Below are 21,071 nucleotides of genomic sequence, written 5' to 3'. Positions count from 1 at the left end.
GTCATTTCCAACTTATGGAGCACTTAAGATGAACCTATTATGGGGTTTTCTTGGCAAGATTTGTTCAGAGGGGTTTTTCCACTGCCTTCCTCTGATGTCCAGAGAGCATGACTTGCTCAATGTAGTGGGCTTCTGTGGCTGAGCAGGGATTTGAACCCTAGTCTCTGGAGTCCAGCTTCAGCACTCAGACTACTACACCACAGAGATGGCTCTTGTCCATCTCTCTTTCACCTTCAAGTCACCGGTCAATTTACAGCGACCCCATGAGTTTCATTCATCCCTGCTGCTAAACAATTTAGGCTTACTATTTAGCTGGCTTTGGAGCTATCACTGGGAATAAAAAATAGGAGCATCAAATCCATGACTGAGAAGGCAGAAATTACTTTTTCAGTGGGATCAAACTGTCAGAACTCAGACGGAAGGTAGCACTCACAACTACTTTTTAGTTACTTAAATACAACAATATTTGATTGCTACATGCTAGTGGTCTGTGGTTCAATGCACATTCTCCTTCCATCTGTCTTTATCCCAGCACCCACAGCAGAGCATGAGGCACAAGCACAAGGCACCATTGTGGTTGTTGTTGTTGTTGTGTGCCTTTGCCTTATGGTGACCCTAAGGTCAACATATCATGGGTTTTCTTGGCAAGATTCGTTCAGAGGAGGTTTGCCATTGCTCTCCCCTGAGACTGAGAGTATGTGACTTGCCCAAGGTCACCCAGTGGGTTTTGTGGACAAGCTGGGAATCAAACCCTGGTCTCCAGAGTCATAGTCGGACTCTCAAACCACTACACCACCGTAACATAAGTGATTTTATACTTTGTTAAGTTACCAGTTTCATGTAACTTAAGGGGGAGGGATATTTGGGGTAGATATGATGTCATTTGTGGCTTTGGGGGTAGGAGAGAGGACAGTCTCAAGATCTATACATTGCAGATTTATTTCAAGAGAGTAGCTGGTGGAAGTTGGGCTGTGGGCAGCAGTGGGAGAGGGAGAGGTAATAGGTTAGCCTAGATATTCTTAGGAGGCATCAAATCAAAGCTGTTTCTAGGCCTGGAGAAAAGCCGAATGTCAAGGTCAAATGTCCCTCCCAGCTCTGTCCTCTGGTCAGCTCTAATTTCCCAGCTCGCTAATTTTGACTCCTGTTCTTCATGTAAGCAGGGCTCATTTGCTTTGCAAGCAACTGAGGTGCATGGTGGGTTAGAGATGGATTTCTGTCTGAGATCTGCTCAGACTGAGAAGAATCCCTGGAATGGATCACTCTGGCTGATATCCACGTGTTGAATAAGTGAAGGATCCAAGATTGTAATGAGGATTTTTGTTTGTTTGCTTGTTTGTTTCCAATGGGGAAAAGAGACAAAGAGGAGGGTTTGGACTAAACTTGAAAGAAACTTTACAGTGTCAGGCTGAAGATATCTATGCCTGTGGAGTGGTAGAAGGATGCTTTGGGGCACACACACACAGCCCTCCAAACATCCTTGCTCAAACAGAATTTACACTCAGATTCTGTACTTCATAGTAAGGTCAGAAAGAAATAATTGTTAAGTTACCAGTTGCTTAGAGGTTGCTTAGATCCAAGGTGAATAACCCAAGGCATTTTAGATATGTCCAGACTGTATCTCCCATCATAGATCATAGAATCATAGGGCTGGACTAGGTGACCCACAAGGGCCACTTAGTCCAGTCCCTGTGATCATTGGCCATGCTAGCTGGAACTGATGGGAGATGAAGACCAACAACATCTGAAGGATTACAGGTTTCCCACTGCAAGGGACCAGTAAAGAATGCTAAAGATCATTGTAGTTGTGCTCCCCATTTTTTGTTCTCCAGTCTCCATGCCCTCCTTTCTTCCCATTTTTCTAGAACTGAGGCCAGACGAAATGTCATTTCAGTAACACATAAAAGAAGGTGGGACAATTTGCATTAATATTGAGAAGATATAGTTAAGAGTGAACTGCAAGAAAACAGAACTTGGAAAGTTACTTGAAAGATGCCTAAATACAGTATAATGGACGCAGTGTTAAAAGGTAGAGGGCCTTCTCATTGACTGCTCCCATTGGAACTCCTTCCCTAGGGAGGCTAGGATGGCCATCTCTCCTTGCTCACCTTCTGGCAGCAAGTGAAAATTTTCCTATTTTATCAGGCTTTTAGGAACTAACTCTTAATGGCCTTTTAGTGCTGTGCCATTTTGTTGATGTTTTATGTTATGTCTCTTATTCCAATTTTAAATGGCTTTGACTCTATACACTGATTTTTAAAAAATAACTTGTATATGTAATTTTTACTGGTGTTTTGTGTGTTTTTAATTTGTATTGATTTTAATAATTTGTAAGCTTTGCATAACAGGGAAAAAGGCAAGACATCAAAAGATGATGATGATGATGATGATGATGATGGAAATGCAGACTCTTCCCAGGCACATCCCTATCAGACCATCCCCATAGGGAGTCAAAAACTGCAGGTGCTGTGTGAATTTAATTTTTTTTTCCTAGCAGTTTGGTATCTACTAGAAACAAGCGTTTGTAAATACAATTGCTGGGGAAACTATTTTTCTTCCAATTACAGTAGAGATTGCAGCTAAACTCAGAAGGAACTAGGAAGTCAAAGAATGGGGGTGGCAGATGATGCCATTGTCCCTGCAAATGAAAAAGTCCTGGAGCATCATCTCTGACAGCCCTGGCATCATTACAACACTGATGTTGGGTGGAGAGCATTTTGGAAACTGTTTCCAAACAAATGCTGTGTCTTATCTGCAGTCTCTGGCTTCCTCTCAGTACCCCACTCCTGCTCCTAGGAGCTCAGAGCAAAATCCATTGAGCTGTCAAACAGTCTCTCATCCAGCTATTGACCAGAGCCAAATTTACTCCATCCTACCATTTTCTGTAATGCTGGTGTAAACACTAATAACAAAGGCCCCATACAGACAGGCCTAAATAAAGCTGCTTCCGGTCACTCTGAGGTATGCTGTTTAAATGATGCATGTGTCCTAAGAGGCCGGAAGCCTCACCAAAGCCACGCCGTGGCTTTGGCGTGGCTTCCATACTCTTAGGACTCATGCATCATTTAAACAGCATACCTCAAAGTGACCAGAAGCAGCTTTATTTTGGCCTGTCTGTATGGGGCCAAAGTCAGGCTGAAGTATGGATACTTACATAGCCAACATAGTGTTATCCAAAAGTATGACCAGGCTTGGCAGAATCTTAAGGTTGGCAGGAGTGAGAGAGAAAAAATCTTTAGAACAAAACTAGACCCTAACTGGGGAAATCCACTTTCACAAACAAGTAAATGAGGACTCCTTGATCATTGGAAAGCAAATACAGAGAAATGTAATATATTGAAAGAGTGTGGCTGGCTGGCACACTTAACCCAAGCACGTCACACTGCAACATTTTATTGCACGGTATCTCAGATACTGACTGAAATTTCTTATAGCCGATGAGGGCCTGCCCAGTGCTTAGCACACTCTTAAAGATACATGCTCTAGCACAGAATGCAGTTTGATCCTGAGAAATTGCACCTGCTATCTGGTTCCCTGCATCCATATAGAATTCTTATACCTCTTTGCCCTGGCACTGTGTTGGATTACAGCTGATAGTGTGAACAGAACTGATCAAAGACATTTTTTACTGCCTGATGCATAGAGCATATATAGAAGCAAACTAGATTGGCAGCTGTATTTTCCTTCAACATTGGTGATGGGGCAGTGTCCTCCACTGCACATCATGTGCATCACTAGGGGGATGCGGGGAGTTGCACCAGGTGAGACTCTAAGGGGTGTGTGACACCACTGCTACCTAAACACCTTCCTTTTGGCAGAAACAGGCTGTGGCATTCACCTGCATCCCTTTAACACCATGGAGCTCAACAGAAGAGAAGAAGTGAGTGGGGCAAGTCTCAGTGGGAGGGGAAAGGAGAGACTTCAAGGGTTTTTTTAAGTTAATTTTTTTAAAATTTAAAATGTTAAAAATATTTTACATTTTTCTTTAAAAACCTACCACATTTTACCAAATGTTCACTTAAACCACATGAAACTATGTACACGTAACTACATTTAGGCAGTGCATATTATATTGTAATTTAAATGTATAATTTTAATTTTGCTAGTTGTTTATGTCACAATTATTGTCATCAATAATAATAATAATAATAATTGTAATCAATAAATATTGTCATCACCACTCCCTTCTCCTTCTGTGTCATGTCTTTTTAGATTGTAAGCCCGAGGGCAGGGAACCGTCTAACTAAAAGATGGCATGTACAGCGCTGTGTAAATTTACAGCGCTTCATAAATAAAGGTTAATAATAATAATAATAATCATCATCATCATCATCACATTCAGGGAAATATGGGAATTGCGGTTGATGAATAATATTAGTACAAAAAACATTACTAAAGATTCTGAATGGTGTGGTATGGCAGGAGATCAATGGTGTGTGACACCACGATTCACTACATTGGGTGATGCCAAACCTAGTGGTGACACTGTCACACCTGAAGGCAATAGAAAAGTTTGGGGCCTGCTGAGTTGGTTGTAATACTTCCCCAGTAGTTTCCATTTGAAGTAGATGTCTTACTCTGCCTAATGGTAAAGCTGACCCTGGCTATAGAGACAGGCAGGCTTAGTGCTAGCTTGGAGTTGTCCCAGTTTCTGTCACCTTCCATGGTTCCACAGAAAATCAATACTGTCATACTAGCATTTTGCTCACATTGTTCTAACTCTATGGTCGGGTGAAACAGGACTGAAGCTACATTTCAAAAGTAAGCCTGAAAGCGTGCTTCAGAACATTTGTAGAGCTGTGTGTATGTACACAGATGTGTTTCAATAGGTTCTAACTTGAGTTATAATATGCTGTATGGATTTGTTGTTCAGTTTTATAAGTATTGACCCTGAACCTCTTGAAGGTATAAGCATAAAGCTTAAATAAAATAAATAATCCTTCTAAGTCCTCATGTGGAGGATCAAATCCTAGTAGCATTATGAGGTTGTGCAGACATGCTGATCCTAGAGACAGACTAAAGTCAGGGAAACCTTAGTTGTCCTTCACTCCTCATTAATCATGAGGCACACATAGCTATATTAAGTGTAGCTCAGGGCCATGACTTAGTGACAGAGCACCTGCTTTGTCTACCAAAGATCCTGAATTCAGTTCCTGGCATCTCCAGGTAGAACTGGCAAAGTCTTGGGTTTGAAACCCCTGGAGACCAATTGCTGGTCAGTACAGATTAGCCATCTATAACTTGATACCATCCAGATGTTTTGGATTCTAGTTAACTAACACTGGAGAGGGATAATGGAAGGCAATATTCAAGACATTTGGGTGGTACCAAGTATTACTGGTATTACTGAACTAGATGGACCAGACTCTGACTCTAAACAAGGCAACTTCCTATGTTCCAAACCAAAATGCAAAAATACATATTTCTGCTTAATGGATTGGCCATACCACTCTGGAGAAGGTTGCAATTTCTATATGTCCACTACCAATAGCTGATATATTCCAGTAATGTTATAACTCTCCTTCATGTACAGTCAGTCGTCCACATTTGTGGCTTTGACTTTTGCGGATTTGATTACTTGTGGTTTTTATTAATATGTTCTCTATAGGATAAGTCTGCCAGCACAATTCTGCTAAAAGTTGACTATAGAGTTGTATCAGAGAACCTAGAAGTTCCTAGAGAAAACACTTGTCTAGGCATTTGTAAGTCCTCCAGCATGATTATATGATCAACTTCTGACAGATGTTGACCACAGAGTTGCATTGGAGGACCTGGAGAGTCCTAGAGATGTGTTCTCTTAGGTAAAAAGAATAATGTTCTTTTTATTTGTGGTTTTTCCACCTTCATGGAGGTCCTCCACCCCTAAATGCAGTGAATGTGGAGGGACCACTTTACAGAGTTTCCATAGAGGACTAAATTGTATCAGATCCATTAATCACAACCTTGCTAGACCATATCTAGTCCAAAGTTATCTTTTCATGTTGGCCAACCCAGTGTGTCTGGGAAGCCACACACTCAGATTTTCTAACCGCACTGTCTCAGTTACTGAAGGACCAACCTGGCCTCTTGATAGCCTTGTCTTTCATGAGTATGTTTAATTCCCTTTCCAAATTAGAAGTTATTGCTACATCTTATGGCAGTGATTTCTGTACATACCATTTGAGGAAAAGCTCTTGAGAAAGTGTAAACATACGTGTAAAAACAGACAGAACTTCCACGTTACACACAGAGAATACAACAAAGATTATTATTATTATTATTATTATTATTATTAAACTTTATTTCTATAGCGCTGTAATTATACACAGCGCTGTACAAAGAGGCACAAGATTTGGAGGACTAGAGTCCACTAGCAGCTAGTCCAAATTTCCCTACATCCTGAGCTGCTCTGCTTAGTAAATGTTGCCATCAGTAGTTTATTTCAAACATTTGCACACACCCTTTGGGTGAAGAATGCAAATGGTAAAAAAACTGTATTCCTCCCATAGTTTTAAAAATATATGAAAACATAAAACATTAACTTTATTTGTATTTGCTGCTATTTAAATGGTACCCTCAATTCTGCTGTCATCTCCACAACTATTTCCAGAACTTGAAAATGGTTTGGGGCGGTAGTCTACCAGAATTTTTGACCCAATGCAGCCAGCACTGTCTGGGAGTTACGAAGGAAGCAGTCAAGGAAAGTAACTTTTCCATGCTCTGCACACAAGTCAATATTAATAATATCTAAGGCTATTTTGGTACCTGAGAGAGGAAATCCCCATAGAACCTTCTACAACCATTTTCCTGGCAATAAAAAATACAACTACAGTACTATTTTAAATGTGACTGCTTCATGACAGTCAAAATCAGCCATTGGAATCAGCCACTTCATTCTACCTAAAAGGAGAGCCGGCCCAGAGTATGGAAACTTCTCTTGAGACAGCTGAGGGGAAAAAATTTGGTAGAGCAATAATCATGGCTCATTTTAACCCTGCAGGCTGAAATCAGGCCATTGCATAAAACAGCTTTGCTGAATATAGAACCAAGTTCCAAGTACTTAGGCTTTGGTGTTGATGGCCTTCTAGACGGTCGTGACCAAAATAAGATGACAGACCACATGGAGATGTCATCTTCTCAGTTTCTGAGAGGACAGGGCAGGACAGAACTTAAGACACCGAAAGGAATATCTTGTAAATGACCTGTATAATGCAGGGTCAACTGGACAATGTGGGGAAAAGCAGCTGCGACATATATATAGGCTGTTCCACACTTGTACCCCCACAGTAGAATGAATTCTATTATGGCCCCAAAGGGATCATAGAACATTTTTATTAAATTTATCAGGGAAGACTTTAATTCCAGGATCCATGAAACACCACCTTGAAGTTTAAGATGGAGTTTCATAGATCCTGGAACTGCCATGGATTTTCTCCCTAGAGCTCCATCACTTTTAGGCAACCTGTTTCCTTACATGTGGGTTCAATAGGCAGCAGCATCACAAAACACAAAATTAGCAGACTTTGAGAAGTTCACCTTTAAGATCGCATACAGTTAGACATGTCCTGAAACAGCCCCATTTTATGGTCTTTTCCTTCCCTATTGTCTGCCAGCCAAACTTCTTTAAGCTACAGACACCAGAATTGATCCTAGGACCTTATATATGCAAAGCATATGTTCTATCAAAGAGGCTCTGGCCCCTTTCTGTATGAATGGCAGCATGGTTCGAATACCAGATGTGCACAGATACACATGAAGGGCATCTTTCAATACTATGTCTGTCCACTCCTTTGAAACGTATATGTTTTTTAAAATGTCGAAGAGCAGTGTGTAGTTGTGGCGTCGCTCAGATATTTCACGCATGCGATCCTTAAAGTGGTTCTTGCATTTATTGTATGTATGGTGAGTACAAAGGCTGGGGAAGTTACTTTTTCAGCTGAAACCTCAGTGATGCTATCTGACAGATACTGGTACTTTTATACAGTAATTTTATTTTATTTTTAAAAGGAGTAAGTTTTCCAAGTTCTCCTTGGATTCAGTTCATACTTACATCAACTATAAAGTGCATGAACACATGTCTGTTTTTGAACTTCTGTCTCATATTAAAACGTGCCCACATGGAAATGAAAAGCACGAAAGGCTCAAGTGTACTTTTAGTGTCACGTACAAAATTGACTTCATTCAGCCCATTTTTTCCTCTTCTCTTCATGGAAGGAATTCAGAGTTACTTTCCAATAATAGAAGTGGGGGTCTATTGAGTCACTCTGTCTTGCAACTTTGGTTCCCTAGTTAACATTCGCCAGAGGGCACTTTCATGTCATTTGAGGTTTTAATCCAAACTTTGGTCATCCAAGACGCTGAACTCTTTTTGTAGACGGGGTTCAGCACCTTGGATAGCTTCTTGAAAGACTCAGAAGTATAAGGCATGCTGCATCTGCATTGCACAAATAATCCGGTTTGATATCACTTTAACAGCCATGGTTCCATCCTATTGACTGGTAGGTTGTTATGGCACCAGACCTCTCTGACAGAAGACTTAATAGAACTACAAATCCCAGAATTCCATAGCATTGAACCATGGCAGCTAAAACAGTGTCAACTTGCATTACTTCTGCAGTGCAGATGCAGTCAGGATGGCTAACAAGCCCCACTGACATGAAAACCATCAACCACCAAGGCATGGGACCAAACTTGAACCACACATGCAAGTTGTGAAAAGGCCAGTATAATGTTTCAGTGAGACTCCTGAACTGGGATTTGAAAGAACCAGGTTCAGCTCCCCCTTAGCCATGAAAATGAATGCGGTGTTTCAGGTGCCTTGTCTATGTGACTGATTTTCTGCAATTACAAAATGGGAAATAAGAGAGCCATATATGCCACTTTGAACTAAACAGAGGAAAGGCATGAAATGCAGTCAGCCCTTCTTATACACGGATTTTTTATACACGGTTTGAAAATGTTCAAAAAAAAGTATACATTTCAAATATCAAACCTTGATTTTACATTTTTATAAGGAACACCATTTTGCTATGTCATTATATTTAATGGGACTTGAGCATACATGGATTTTGTTATACACGGGGGATCTTGTAACCAAACCACAGCATATAACAAGGGTCCACTGTAAATGTAATAAATACATAAGACATGAGTTTCTTTGAACACAATATGACTACGTGGCTTGAATCCAGACTACTTGAAAAACTATCTGCCTTGTGCTCAAAGATCTACAGGAAAAGGCTTTCTCTTGGTCCCACCACCTTCTCAGGGTCATCTGGTGAAGACACAAGAGAAAGCCTTCTTGGTGGCTGCTCTGAAATTATGGAACTCCCTTCCCTGGGAGATCCAGTTGGCCCCTTCCTTTCTGTCTTTCTGTTTAAAATTAAAGATCTTTTTATGTCAGGAATCTTTTGGATCTTAGTATGTTGTGGCATATAAAGCTTTTTGTGTGGAGTGGAGTGTTTTGGTTTTATTACGTTTTTATGCATCCTTTAATGCTGTTTTTAACTCTTTTTAACTTGTGGTTTTTAAAGGGAATTTTAGTACAACTGTGTTTTAACTTTTTTATTAATGGTTTTTTTAAAACTGTATTGTGCTTTTAAAATGTTGTATACCCCCTTGGATCCTGAACTAGGAGAAAAGTGGGATGTTAAATAAATAAATAAATAAATAAATAAATAAATAAATAAATAAATGACTTATTTCAGCATAGACATGCATAGCTGCACAGTGCACAAACAGCTTTATAGTATCTGTAAAATGTGTCAACTCAACTTGCATCACAATTCAGCTTGTAGAAAGGCATTTGGGATCGTTTACAATGCAGCTGTGCTACAGCTTTTTCCCCATTTCTAATGTAGCTGAAAAAAGTTAGCAGTAACATGCTTGTTTAGTGTGTGCATGAAATCCTGAAATCTCTGAAGAAGGAATGGTCAACATGTTGCCCTCCAGATATGGTTGAACTGCAACTTCTAGAGACCCTAAACAGCAAAGCTGTTGTGGAACACTGGGAGTTGCAGTTCAACACCATCTAGAGAGCTATGTTTGCTCAGAAGTGTCCTCAAGCATTGCTTTGCCACAGTTGTTTACAAGATTTGGTTTTGGGATTTTTAAAAGCATTCTTTCATTATTAGGGTTCTTTGAGTGGGGTACACATATTTATGCCTTCAAGTTGCCTGTCGACTTATGGAGACTGGAAGAATTTCATAGGGTTTTCTTAGACAAGGTGGTTTTGTCCTCTGAAATATAGCCCACAGAACCTGGTATTCATCGATGGTCTTCCAGACAAGTACTAACCAAGGCTGACCCTGTTTAGCTTCCAAGATCTGGTGCCTTTAGTGTATTTATACACAACCATGAATAAAAGCAGACTATAGCAGTGTTTATACAGTTATAGCAACCAACATAAGAAATATCCAATTAAAGAGAGAAAAAGAAAGCAGAAGAGGGAGGAAGTGAAAATATATGCTCCATTGTACCCCATAAAACAGGGGTGGGAAATTGCATGGGAGGCTAATTTTGGCCCGCTGACCCCCAACCAAAAATAGGATTGCATCAGTTCTAGCCATAATTTTGGCTGGTGTACTGGGAGATGGTTTGGGGGCATTTTCACATATTTTGTGGTGCAGCTTTCAGACAACAGCTGTCCAAAAATCATGAGAGTTTTAGGGGCATTCAAAGGACTTCAGGGATACAAAGCAGTCCACAACTCACACTTCCCCATCCCTGGGACAGAACAAGAACATGCCACATCCAAGATAGCTGTCATTTCCATTAGATATGACAATTGACAGAGAGATCCATAGTCCTGGTTCAGACATTTCAGCAGGGAAAAACATACAGCAATTTATTTAGGAAAAGGAAACAGAAAAAAGGAGGGATGGAGATGGAGCTTGAAAGCAATAGTTCTCATCATCGAATTCTCCAGATGTTTTGGACTCCAGCTCCCATCAACCCAAGCAGGGGAGCCCATGGTAAGATGTTGTAACAGTTGTGGTCCAGAACATTTGGGTAGCACCTGGTGGCCTACTGTTGCCCTAAAGAAAGCAGGGATCTGTGGAATTAGGGAGGAAACTGATAAATAGAGGAGAGGACACAGGGAAGCATGGCATAATTGTTTGGGGGTTGGACTAGGACTCTAGAAACCAGGTTTCAAATCTCCACTTGGCCATGGAAACCCACTGGGTGATTTTGGGCTAGTCACACACTCTCAGCCTCAGAGAAGGCAAAGGCAAAGCCCCTCTGAACAAATCTTACCAAGAAAATCCCATGCTAGGTTCACTTTAGCATTGCCATAAATTGGAAATAACTTAAAAGCAAAAAACAGAAACGGCAACAACACAGTGAAATGAAGTAAAGAAAACTTCCCACAGGGCCTAGGAATAGAGGAAGATGTAAGCTAAGAAAAGATTATAAGAGCCAACGATACGCTTGACTAAAACAGCAAGGGAGGAAGATTTTTTTTAAAAAGTACAGTCCTATGGAGATCAGTTCAGAGGTCACGCCCACTTAATTCAATGGAATTTAGGACTTTATCACATGGGAGGGAAGTGCCCAAATCCCAAGGATAAATGGGATTTAAATCCAGGAATATTCTGCAAAAGTGGGGTTGCTTTCAGATGATGTTGGGCTAATTGAGCATTAGCGCAACATTAACCTGTGCAGAAAGTCGCAAAATCGCACCACTTTTTACTTTTGGGACAATCCTGAAAGTAAAAAGAGATGCAATTTTGCCCACTTTTTGCATGGGTTAATGTCGTGTTAATGCTCAATTAGCCCGATGGGTCTGAAAACAATCCCACTTTTGCAGGATATTTCCAGGATTTAAACTCCATTTATCCACAGGATTTGGACACTTTGCCCCCTTGTTATAAGGTCCTTAGTATGTTTGGGACTGAATTCCCATATGAACACAAACAAGCACACCTACTGAATTCACTGGGACTAACTTCTGCGGAGTCCATGGAAGCTGCCCTACACTAAATCAAATTCTTGATCCATCTAGCCCAGTAGTGCCAACACAGATTGATAGAAGCCATCAGTTTTTCATAAAGGAATTGTTCCAACCCTAACTGTTGAGGACTGGGCCTGGGATCTTCTGCATTGAAAAGGCAGGCAAGGGTTAGGGAACTGGCTAGAACTAGTGGACCAGTTGAGTGTGAAAATAGATACAAGAGGATTTTAGATAAATGGGCTGAGAATCTAGTAAAACCTGGTTAACCACTTCATATGACAACTCAGAGCCAGTGAAGGAATGAGTTTTTTTTTTTAAAAAAACAAGCAACTAGGTGGCATGGGGTGGCCATTAATACCACTAGTGTTTACATTCCCACACAGCCTTCTCTACAGCACAAATGACACATGTAGAGTTTTCCTAGTCCCTACATACTGCTGGGGCTTATGAAAGGTGCAACACCAGGTCATGGAGAGATCCCCCCTCCCCAGGCCTTGTGCAACAAGACAACTCATGAGTCACAATTCTGGACCTTCTCTCCCTGTTTTGCTCAAACTATATTGGTCACAGGAACATGCACCCTCTGGCTTTCTCTCTGGTTCTAACTTTTTGGTGCATAATGTACACACAGATGCAACACATTAAGAATGGTTGGAGATAGATAACCAGGCATTAGAGGCACTTCATACCTACAAAATTAGATTTTTGTCCAACTGAGATGTGTCTCACCACCTGGTGTCTCGGAAAGACTTCAGCCAGCACCTTGAGACCTGGTAACTCTAGGATCCATGACTTTTTCTGCCATCTTCAGTGATTTGTTGTAAGTGGGAGCATAAGGAAGGAATGTAAAACACCAATCTGACCTCAAAAATATCATAACCGGGTTCCAAAACCTGTTATGCAAAACTGGGCTTGTTTATCCAAAATCCAAGGAAAGAGCTTAGCTTTGCAAAATGTAATCGGAGTGTAGAGTCAGGAAAGATGACCTGCTTCCATGGATGTCCATAAGGTGCTTGACTGCATTCCTGTACTGAAATAGGGACAGCAGGGTGGGGGCTCCACGTGACACAGAAGCCTTGGGTAGCACTTGATGGGGAGGGGCAGTGGGGGTTCTCCATGGCAATGTGCCTCACAGGGATTCCCTTCTTGGCCTCTTAAGCCAGGTTCTTCTGGCTCTGAAAGCCGGAGACATTACATCAATTCTCCCCTCTTCACTTTGCCCCTGTCCCTGCTGCTTTCAGGATCCCTCCATGGCAAACACAGCACTGAAGGTGTTAATCCTGCCCACCTGCTCATGCCCTGGCCCAGCTAAACGCCAGGTTAGTGCCAGTCACCAAGCAGGAAAGCAGGCGCCAGAGAAATCTTGCTAGGAAGCCAATTAGGAGTGGCTGGGCTTTCTTGGAGGGGACTAGGATTTGTGAAGGTTTGAGCAGTTAGTTCTCAGGAAGAATGCATGCATGAAAAAGTTAAATAGGATACAGCTGGCAAAGGAGCTCCTGGCACCAAACTTTCTTGGAGCCCTCCAGCTAACAAAGATGGGGTCACTGGGAGAATACTAGGTTTGAGAACACTGCACATACGCCCCTTTCACACAGAAATGGGTCAATGAGTTTAGTTAATTGTTAATACATTTTAAAAATGTAATTGAATTAGATTTGGTTAGAAGAGGAAAAAAATAACTACAACCTTTACATTAAAAAATCATTTACGTTTAAGTAAAAAGTCTGCACCAAAAACCTTACCACAATGAAGCTGAAAAATGCCATCTATTATTTTATTCCTCATTCCCCTGTCCTTTTTTTTTTTTTAACTCTACATGGATTTTAAGTGTTTCTACAATTTTTGGAAGGCCTCCAGAATTTATAGATACAAAGAATGGTCTGCTTTCAGGAATATGGATATGAATATGAAGTATGGAATACTGAGTTTAGAAATCAAGTGGAAGACGGTGAGGGAACACTTATGGAGATTGCTAACCCCAAAAGCCTGCAATCTCACTGGAACTACATTTGAGCAAGTGCCTTGAATCTTGTCGCACTGCCCTTTCTCATGCTTCCTTCCCGACCTAGATGTGGGATGAAAACGTTTAAGCATGGATTTTAACTCTTGCCTCCGTGCCTCAGCCAGAGGCATCCCATATCCGATCATGGCATCCCATACCCGATCCAGATTTTCCCATACTCTGCAATGAATGAGAAAATCCCATTCTTTCAAAAAGTGCCAGAGAAGTCTGGATTGGGTATGGGATGCCACAATCAGGTATGGGATGCTTCTGGCCTGGGCACAGAGGCATGCAATAAAATTTGTGCTTAAAAGGTTTCAAAAATCTAAAACTAGACTTTGAGTAAAGAACCAACTGGGAAATGTACATTTCTTTTGACTCTCTTGGGCAGTTTCACATTTCATTAATTGATAATATAATTAATATCTTAATTCTGTAAATCAACTAATGTCAAATTCCAGCTTAAACCAATCAACTAATTTTTTAACTCCTCCCTCGCATTTTGTTAGAAAGTATCCAACTTAGTGGTAATTTATTTTCAATAGTTCGTTCTTATCACTGGACACACATACTTCTCTCAACCCTTGATCCCCTCCAACCAATCAACATCTCACTGTTGTCATTTTTGTAATAGAAATGTATGGCACTATTTTTCCTGCAACGAATGAGATATGAATTCATTTCTTTCTCCCAGGGCCAGCCAGAGACATTTCGCTCTTTGAGGTAAAAGACATAACACTGCGTTTCCCTATTCCATATACAGGAGACTGGCTGAACTGACAGTTCAACCTTAGTTCAGATCTGAGGTAATGTCCACCAGCATAACTGAGTTGTTGTTGTTGTTGTTGTTGTTGTTGTTGTTGTTGTGTGCCTTCAAATCACTTCCAAGTGATGGGAGCTCTAAGGTAAACCTGTCAACAGGGTTATCTTGGCAAGTTTCTTCAAAGAGAGTTTGTCATTGCCATCCTCTGAGGCTAAGAGAGAGTGACTTGCCTAAGGTCACCTGAGTTTACATGGCCGGACCAGGATTTGAACCCTGGTCTCTAAAGTTGCATTCCAGTGCTCAAATCTGACCCTGCTGAATCCAAGCATATCCCATCTGAGACAATTTCAGTGCTTTTAGAGGTAAGGGCAGCAGATGCTGACATCTCCCAAACACAATAAATACAGCACAGTATCATTTTTCATCACTGGATAGAATGTTATGTTCTGAAACAAGCTGCCTTCTGTCTGTTTGTGTGAAGGAACCCATATAAATGTTATGAAGACCGGACTTACTGGAAGCATTTGAAGCAACTGAAAAACGAATCCACTGTTCCTTAGCAGATTGTGCGCAACGTGACAACAAGAAAACGAGGAGGACAGAAATAAGGCTTTAATCACCAGTTAAAATCTCATTTTAACAGCCACTGCATTGAAACATCTTTCCTTTGTCACTATGGTGCCATATAGCTCAAGTTCACATTAGTCATGAGTGCAGCCCCCAGATTTACCTCCTCCTGAAAATTAATTTAAAATATAAGTTTAATATAAGTCCCCAAGGAAAACACTCAGATTTAGATCAGATTAAAGGTTCCAGGTGGTAAAAGTCATGTGAGGGGTAGTGCTGTCTCTACGATTAGGCAGCATGTGGCAGTTGCCTCAGGTGGCAAATGCTAGGAGGCAGCACAAAATGTAACTCAATGAGAGAATTATGTACGTACCATTATATACTATCTTGGAGCCTCCTCCCCTGCCTTCTGCATTTAGTACAATACAATGGAGGATGACGTCCCATTGCTAAGTGCTGAAGAAAGATTCAAATCTGTTTGGGTTTTATACAGAGAAAAGGAGGGAGTGTTGTTTTTTGCTTCTTGCTTTTTTATTTCTGCTTGCAAAATATCTTAGGTTGGCCCTGCAATGGGCAAAGCAGGGCCATACATATTGGTCCTATATCCTTTAGCACATCATGGGTGTCATTACAAGGGTTCAGGAGGTATGAACCACTCCAGGTGACACCCTAAAGTGGGGTTGACACCACTGCTCCCCAAACATCTTCATTTGGGCAGGAACAGACTGTTGAATTCAATTATGTCCCTTTAAAATGCTGAACAAATGGGGTGAGTGAGGCAAGATTCAGTGGGAGGAAAAAGGAGAGGCACCAGTTTTTTAAAATCAATTTTAAAATTATTTTTTTTTTAATTTTCATGTTTTTATTGTTTGTACATTTCCTTTAAAAATATCACATCTTACCAGATTTTCATTTTTAGCATTTAGGCTGTGTGCATGATACTATAATTTAGAAGTACGGTTTTTATTTTGCTAGTTGTTTATGTCACAACTACAGTGGGCCCTTGGTATCTGGTGGGTTTTGGTTCCAGGATGTCCCATAGATACCAAAATCCATGGATGCTCAAGTCCCATTGAATACAGTGGTGTCCCTTACATAAAATGGCAAAATGGTGTCCCTTATATAAAATGGCAAAATCAAGGTTTGTTTTTTTGTAATTTATATATTTTTGAAATATTTTCAGGCTGTGGATGCTTGAAACCATAGATTAAATGGATATGGAGGACTGATTGTATTACCATTACATTTGGTTGTATACAGGAATTAAAATTTATGACTAACATTACTACAAAAAGCATTCCTAAGGATTCTGCATGGTGTGGTATGAGAGGAGGTCAATGGAGGGGTGACACCATAAATTACCACACCAGGCGATAACAACCCAATGATGCCACTGTAACACATTCCTGCCACTCAGCCTCATTCTTCTCCACATGCAGGAGAGGAAATATCTGTAGTGTGGTGGTGCCTATTATTGTTGTTGTTGTTGTTATTGTTTTATTTATTTATATATATCCCTCCCTTCCCCCAAAACTGGGTCTCATGGTAGCTTACAATATTAAAAAAAGTACAATTAAAAGCATGGTACATTAAAATAGAATCAAATTATTACAATAGTAAAACAAATTACATGTTAAAAGAATAAAATACAGTTTAAGAAGGTAAAAATGTTTAAAACTCTTTAAAACAATGCAACACCCCAGCCCATTCTTTACAAATGTTCTGTTTTAAATGCCTGTTTGAACAGGAAGGTCTTAGCTTGCTGGCGGAAGGACAACAAGGAAAGGGCCATTCCCGTTTCCCTGGGAAGGGAGTGCCACAGTCTAGGGGCAGCCACAGAAAAGGTGTTCTCTTGTGTCCTTACCAGCCATGCTTGTGATGGTGGTGGGATCTCTGTTCTACTTGTGGAGGCTCCCTATGGCATTTAGAAGAACTCTCCCTCTGGGAAGGTAACATGGAGGGTAATAGGAATATGTCAGGGTCAACAAGGGCCACTGCCTTCCTACATAAAGTCTAGACGTATTATCTTTTTTTAATTATGGCATGCAGAAGTGGCCATGGTGATTGGGGAACTAGGGAAGTTGTGGCCCCCAAAAGTGACTTTTCCACACTTTGAAGATATGTAACAAAGGATCTTTCCAAATGGAGGGGGCAGGCTCTAACTGCTACCTTTGTATATGTTTTTGATTTGAATTCTATGAAATTCATTTGGTAGGCAGTGTGATATGCATAACGCCCTAAGATTTTACTGTTAGCTGCCTTGTGCCTTTTGGGGAGGAAGAAAGGTGAGGTAGAAATTTAATTAATAAAGCTAAAGGAATAAGCTAGTCCTTCTCTTCTGTTGCTTTTTTACTACTCCCTTGCCAATAAATAAATAAATGAATTTTTTAAAATGTTGGAAAATATAGCTAGGCCTGCAAACTGGAGATGATTGTAAAATTCCATGAACAAAGCAAAGTGATTAAATAACAAAAGCTTGTCTAGAAGCACTAAAGAACCAAAGACCCAGACAACCAATTTTAATAAACCACAGCAGCTTGGGGAGGATGCAGGTTGCATGAAGAAGTATCATGCTTAATCTTCTCCCTGCCACAATATCAGGGAACTGAATGGGACCCCAGTGACTCAAGATTTGGGTATATCACATAGATGATGTGCCAATGGAAATGGCATCACAGTTTGTGGCTACTGAAGAAATGTGCGGCTTGAGGGTGTAGACTGGGACAGTATCTGCACTGCAGAAATAATGCAGTTTGACATTACTTTAACTTCCATGGCTCAGTGCTATAGATTTCTAAATAATAATAATAATAATAATAATAATAATAATAATATTTATATCCCACTCTTCAGCCAAGGCTATCAGAGCGGCTTACAATTTGTTAATTAGACAAATGCTAAGGATATGAAAGCACAGCATACAGGATTGTGGGATAGCATTTGCTGATGGGGCATATTTCCATATTCCACAGTACTGTAGCCTCACAGGCCATACAGTATTTACTTTCTGAAAGTTTCATTTAACAATGATTCAACCATCCTAACATGGAATAGATTTCCTAAGGCAGCTCTGCCTGACCTGATGTCCTCCAGATGTGTTTGACTACAACTCTTCTATGTACTGGACTACAATTCCCAACTAGCATAATGGTTGAGATGATGGACACTGCAATCCAACATATGTGGATCTAGGAGAGTGTTGTTGTTGTTGTTTAGGAAGCCTGTCCTAGGGTTTGAAAAGGATGAGAACAAGAATGCTCAGGTTGTTTCCAAAACTTGTACTAATTTGACTCATCAGTAGTGAATTTGAACAGGCAATTGTTTATTCCAGCACTCAAAACAGTGAAATGACCTGTATTTTCTGTATTGTCCCTAATATCCACTAGAGCTTATGTGCAAAGCAGTCTGAGCAAGAGAGCTTTCAAAAGGACATCTGCAATTCAACCTGTATTGAAAATTAATATTATAAGATATTGATGCCAATGTGGAGTCTTAATGACAATATTCAGCTAGGGACCTGCCCATTCTTTAGCAATAAGATAACCTGGGCCTCAACTTTCCAGGTGGAGACAACGAGATGATAGGGAAACAAAATAAGCATTTTATAAAATTAAATTTGAAATGTACCCTTGACAGTCAGCATACATCAAATTCAAAATCTGGCATCCTTTGACACCCCCAACCCCCAATAGTGAATTTCAGAGGAGAAACTCTGCTTTTGTTGGTGACTGTAGCAGATGATGAATGCCATGCCTCAGCAGTGAAATGCTGATAATAAAACTTGCATTTCTGTGGTGAAGGCAGCGATGTGTTTGGATCAGTATTACAATGCTGGTACATTTTGAAGCTTTTGAGTGAGTTTTAATCTGATATGATCATTTTGAGGCAGAACAAACAGAATACATTTTGAACTACCCAAACTGTTTTATGGTAGCAGTGCTAAGCTAATGGAGAGAAGGCAAAGGGAAAAAGGATCAATATGGGTCTCATGACTTACTGGCAATGATATGTCTCTGTCATCCCGAAATTCAGGCAGGGTCTCCAGGCAGAAGATCACAATGGAGATAAGGATGACCATCACAGAGATGATGGCAATGATACGGGCGGCCTGGGAAGTTTCTGGATGTTCAAAAAGCAGCCATACTTGCTTGAGGAATGCCCTGTCTGGCATGGGCTGCTCTTCTTCCTTAATGAAGCCTTCATCATCACGGAACTTGGTGAGAGCATCATCCCCCAGTTGATAAAACTTGAGTTCCTCCAGGAAAACATCAATGGGAATATTGGCTGGCCGCCGGAGCCGCCCTCCAGACTGGTAATAATACAAGATCGAGTCAAAGCAGGGCCGGTTGCGGTCAAAGAAGTACTCATTGCGCAGGGGGTCATAGTAGTGCTGCCGTCGCCGCGGGTCACCCAAAAGTGTGTTAGGGAACTGGCGCAAGGTCTTCACTTGAGTCTCAAAACGTAGGCCTGAAACATTGATCACAACCCTTTCACAGCAGTCTTTATGAGGACGCCCCTCACAAGGCACAACGGGCTCGTCATCCCCTGCTGGCAAAGGCAGTAGCTTCTCCATGGCAGGACTGGCAGCTAAAGGGATCCTAGGACAAGGTATGGGTCCATGATTCGGACTTCACCAGAACGTTGAGGCCTTGTCTCCCTGAAGAGAAAGTTTGTCCTTGAATCCTCCTGGAAGCTATTCTGTGCTGTAGACACTTTCCAATATCAGTTCGCTTAGGCTGCTTCTGTATCTCATTTGATATCTTCTCTCTTTTCCTGCCCTGCTACCCTACTAGCTCCACTTTCTTTCCTTTCACTAATTCACTCCCTACTTCAATCATAGCTGACCTAGCCTGCCTCTCTCCTCCTCCTCTGCTCCTTATCCTTTCTCTACTTCACACCATCTCTTTTCATTCTTAGCAATAATGTGTTTTGCTAAAGCGGTCTTCGCTTTTGACACCCAAGTGCCATCACCCTTATTCTGTCCCCCTTGCTTTACTGAATACAAGTTTGCTTTGATGTTTCCAAAGAGAGTAGACCCCACAAACTAGCCCCCACCCCTTACCAACACCAATTGCCCTTCTCTATGTCCCCTTTCTGAGAACACCCCTGCCTTCCAGTGCCAGCGTCCAAGATTTCTGCTGTAAACAGTTTCCCCAGACCTAGAGGTATCAGGTTGCCCCAGGACGGTACAGACTCCTGGCCCCCTTGCCAACATCCCAGCACCACCCCCATCCCCATGCCTAAAAGCAATCCCAGCAGTACTCTGATCAGAGGAAGGGAGAGCTAAAAATAGTTGGAATGGTGGTGACATAGGGGCAGGCAGATTGCCTGGGGCAGGGAGTGGGTGGGGGTGGGCAACACAGGGCACCTTCAGGATGGTACAAAGGACTGACAGCAAGAACTCTTTTGCTCTCTAGAAAGAAAGTGGTGCTTGAGTCAGGTCATCTCTGTAGGTGGGTGGGTTGCTCATGAGTGGTGCAGGCTGGGAGTAAGATCTCAAGGGCCATGCTGAGCCCTGGATTAGAGGTGATGCTACGTTAGACCATATTTAGGGCCCCAGCCTTCTCTAACACCTTATTATCCCTTTCTTAGCTGTCAATATTAACACTCAAAGGTGGGCACGGAAAAGGCAGACACATGGTTCCCCTGTATTAAGCAGAGCTTGGGAAAAGTTCATTTTTTGGACTACATCTCCCAGAATATTCCAGACAACACGGCAATTGTAGTGGCTAAGGGATTCTTGGAAATATGATTGAAAAAGTAAAAAGTACATTTTAAAGCTGTCATTAATGTTAAATATTTTAATCTCC

General features: G+C 41.2%; 1 protein-coding gene across 1 annotated transcript in view; it reads right to left on the bottom strand.

The window, feature by feature from the left end:
- LOC149308978 (potassium voltage-gated channel subfamily A member 7-like) overlaps nucleotides 1-20,340 on the bottom strand; it is a 29,989-nt gene extending 9,649 nt beyond the window's left edge. Inside the window, exon 1 of the mRNA XM_089531545.1 lies at nucleotides 19,259-20,340. Within this exon, the coding sequence (XP_089387671.1) occupies nucleotides 19,259-19,834 (576 nt within the window). The 5' untranslated portion in view covers nucleotides 19,835-20,340. The remainder of the gene's footprint in view (nucleotides 1-19,258) is intronic.
- Between the last annotated feature and the right edge of the window lie 731 nt (nucleotides 20,341-21,071).

This window comes from Sceloporus occidentalis, unplaced genomic scaffold, assembly GCF_023333645.1.
Source record: "Sceloporus occidentalis isolate IW3139 unplaced genomic scaffold, rSceOcc1.0.p SCAF_7, whole genome shotgun sequence".
In the NCBI taxonomy this organism is placed as follows: Eukaryota; Metazoa; Chordata; class Lepidosauria; order Squamata; family Phrynosomatidae; genus Sceloporus; species Sceloporus occidentalis.
This window is presented reverse-complemented; position numbering and strand designations above follow the sequence as displayed.